The sequence below is a fragment of the Phalaenopsis equestris genome, unplaced genomic scaffold (assembly GCF_001263595.1).
Source record: "Phalaenopsis equestris unplaced genomic scaffold, ASM126359v1 Scaffold196121, whole genome shotgun sequence".
In the NCBI taxonomy this organism is placed as follows: domain Eukaryota; kingdom Viridiplantae; phylum Streptophyta; class Magnoliopsida; order Asparagales; family Orchidaceae; genus Phalaenopsis; species Phalaenopsis equestris.
The window spans coordinates 1-1,434 of NW_018216070.1; the positions used below are offsets into that span (position 1 = coordinate 1).

At 43.7% G+C, this 1,434-nt stretch overlaps 1 protein-coding gene across 1 annotated transcript; it reads left to right on the plus strand.

Annotated features, from left to right (window-relative positions):
* Positions 1-8: 8 nt before the first annotated feature.
* LOC110035104 (GPI transamidase component PIG-S-like) lies at positions 9-1,025 on the plus strand (the record flags this gene model as incomplete). Its single annotated transcript, XM_020739345.1, is given in 2 exon segments — positions 9-231; positions 323-1,025. Coding segments are annotated over 2 exon segments (842 nt in total), but the record flags the coding sequence as incomplete, so codon positions are not given.
* Between the last annotated feature and the right edge of the window lie 409 nt (positions 1,026-1,434).

Consider the following 1,434-nt stretch of genomic DNA (forward strand, 5'->3'; position numbering starts at 1 on the left):
CGCATAAATCCTTCTTCAGTTAATCCCTCTTTCAGCCTAACAGCCCCTCGAGTGATTTCTTTGCTGATCCGAAGCATCACACTGCCCCAACAATGGCGGAAATTTCCGAGTCCGAGCCTCTTAACCCGAACCCGGATTCTCTAGATGGCGGCTCTTCCAGCCGAAGATTCATCATGCCAGGAATTAAGCGTCTCATGGTAACCCTCTCCGTCCTTTTCTCCTTCCTTGCCGGTGAGTCTTCTCCCTCTCCTCAAATTGCTATGACTTGGGCTTAACTCCCTTCTCACCTTCTCTCTTATATTTTCTTCATTTATCCACATAGGCCTCCCGTTTCTCCTCAAATCAACAGAAATATACCGGTCGCCGCTTCCCTTCAGTTCCATCGATTCCCTTTCTAATAGCCTCCTCCCGGAGCCACCCTCTCCTCCTTGCTGGATCCAGGCTGTCTTTCTCCGCCCCAGTGTTGGCGACAGCGTCGATCGGCTAGCCGGTCTCATCTCCGAAGAGGTAGGTAAAAGAATTGAGAATGTCCCCACTTGCGGAAGCTGTGGGAGAAATTATGCTGTCTCAGTGACGGTTGATTCAGGAAAAGGTGGCTGCAAGCGTAGTGGCAGCCGCAAGGGGGATCCGTGCTTTTGGCGTTGTGGGGAAGTTGACTCACTGGGGTTGAGGAACAAGGATGAGGCTGTCGATGAAATGCTTGATGAAGCTCTTGGAAAAGGTGGGCGATGCATGGGTTTAGGCGGTGGGAAGATTTACACTGTGTTCGTGGGGGTGAGCGATCTGCAGGAGGGGGTCCGGATTGTGGTGGGAAAGTATCGACATGCTTGGATTGTGGGCAACGTTGAGGAGAATGATGCGAGCTTGTTGATTACAAACATTTTTTTGAAGTATTTTGTGAATGGAGGACGGGAGGAGTTAGTGGAGCAGAGGAAGGGAGAGTTTGTGCCAGTTGGATTGGATGGCAGTGTCGTGCTATCTTTTAGTCTTTTGAATGCTAACCCTAATGATTGGGTTTATGGCTGGTATGTTTGATTTCTTTTAAAGCTTTTATTGTGGCCTATTAATTTACCTTTCAAGTGTGCATGCAGTTTGTGATTGATTATTGTTTTTAATTTTTTGTGCCACTTTTCCTTTTTTCCTGATCATCTAAGTTCTCTCATTTTTAAAGACTATCAAGCTTTTTTCATCTATCACGTTATAATGTTGTTGGTCCTTATCTTGAAATTTCGTGTATGATTAAATATGATTTAGTAAATACAGTAAATTCGTATTTATCAAGTCCAATGTTGTTAAATCCAGAATAGTGTTTGATTAAGTTAATATTAAATTCAAGTAAATCTGGTTAAACTATTTGGCTTGTTTTTTATGATTTAACCGCTGAGGAATTCTTTGTCCACTGTATAATCATCTTTTTACTCAAAACTTTTTTTT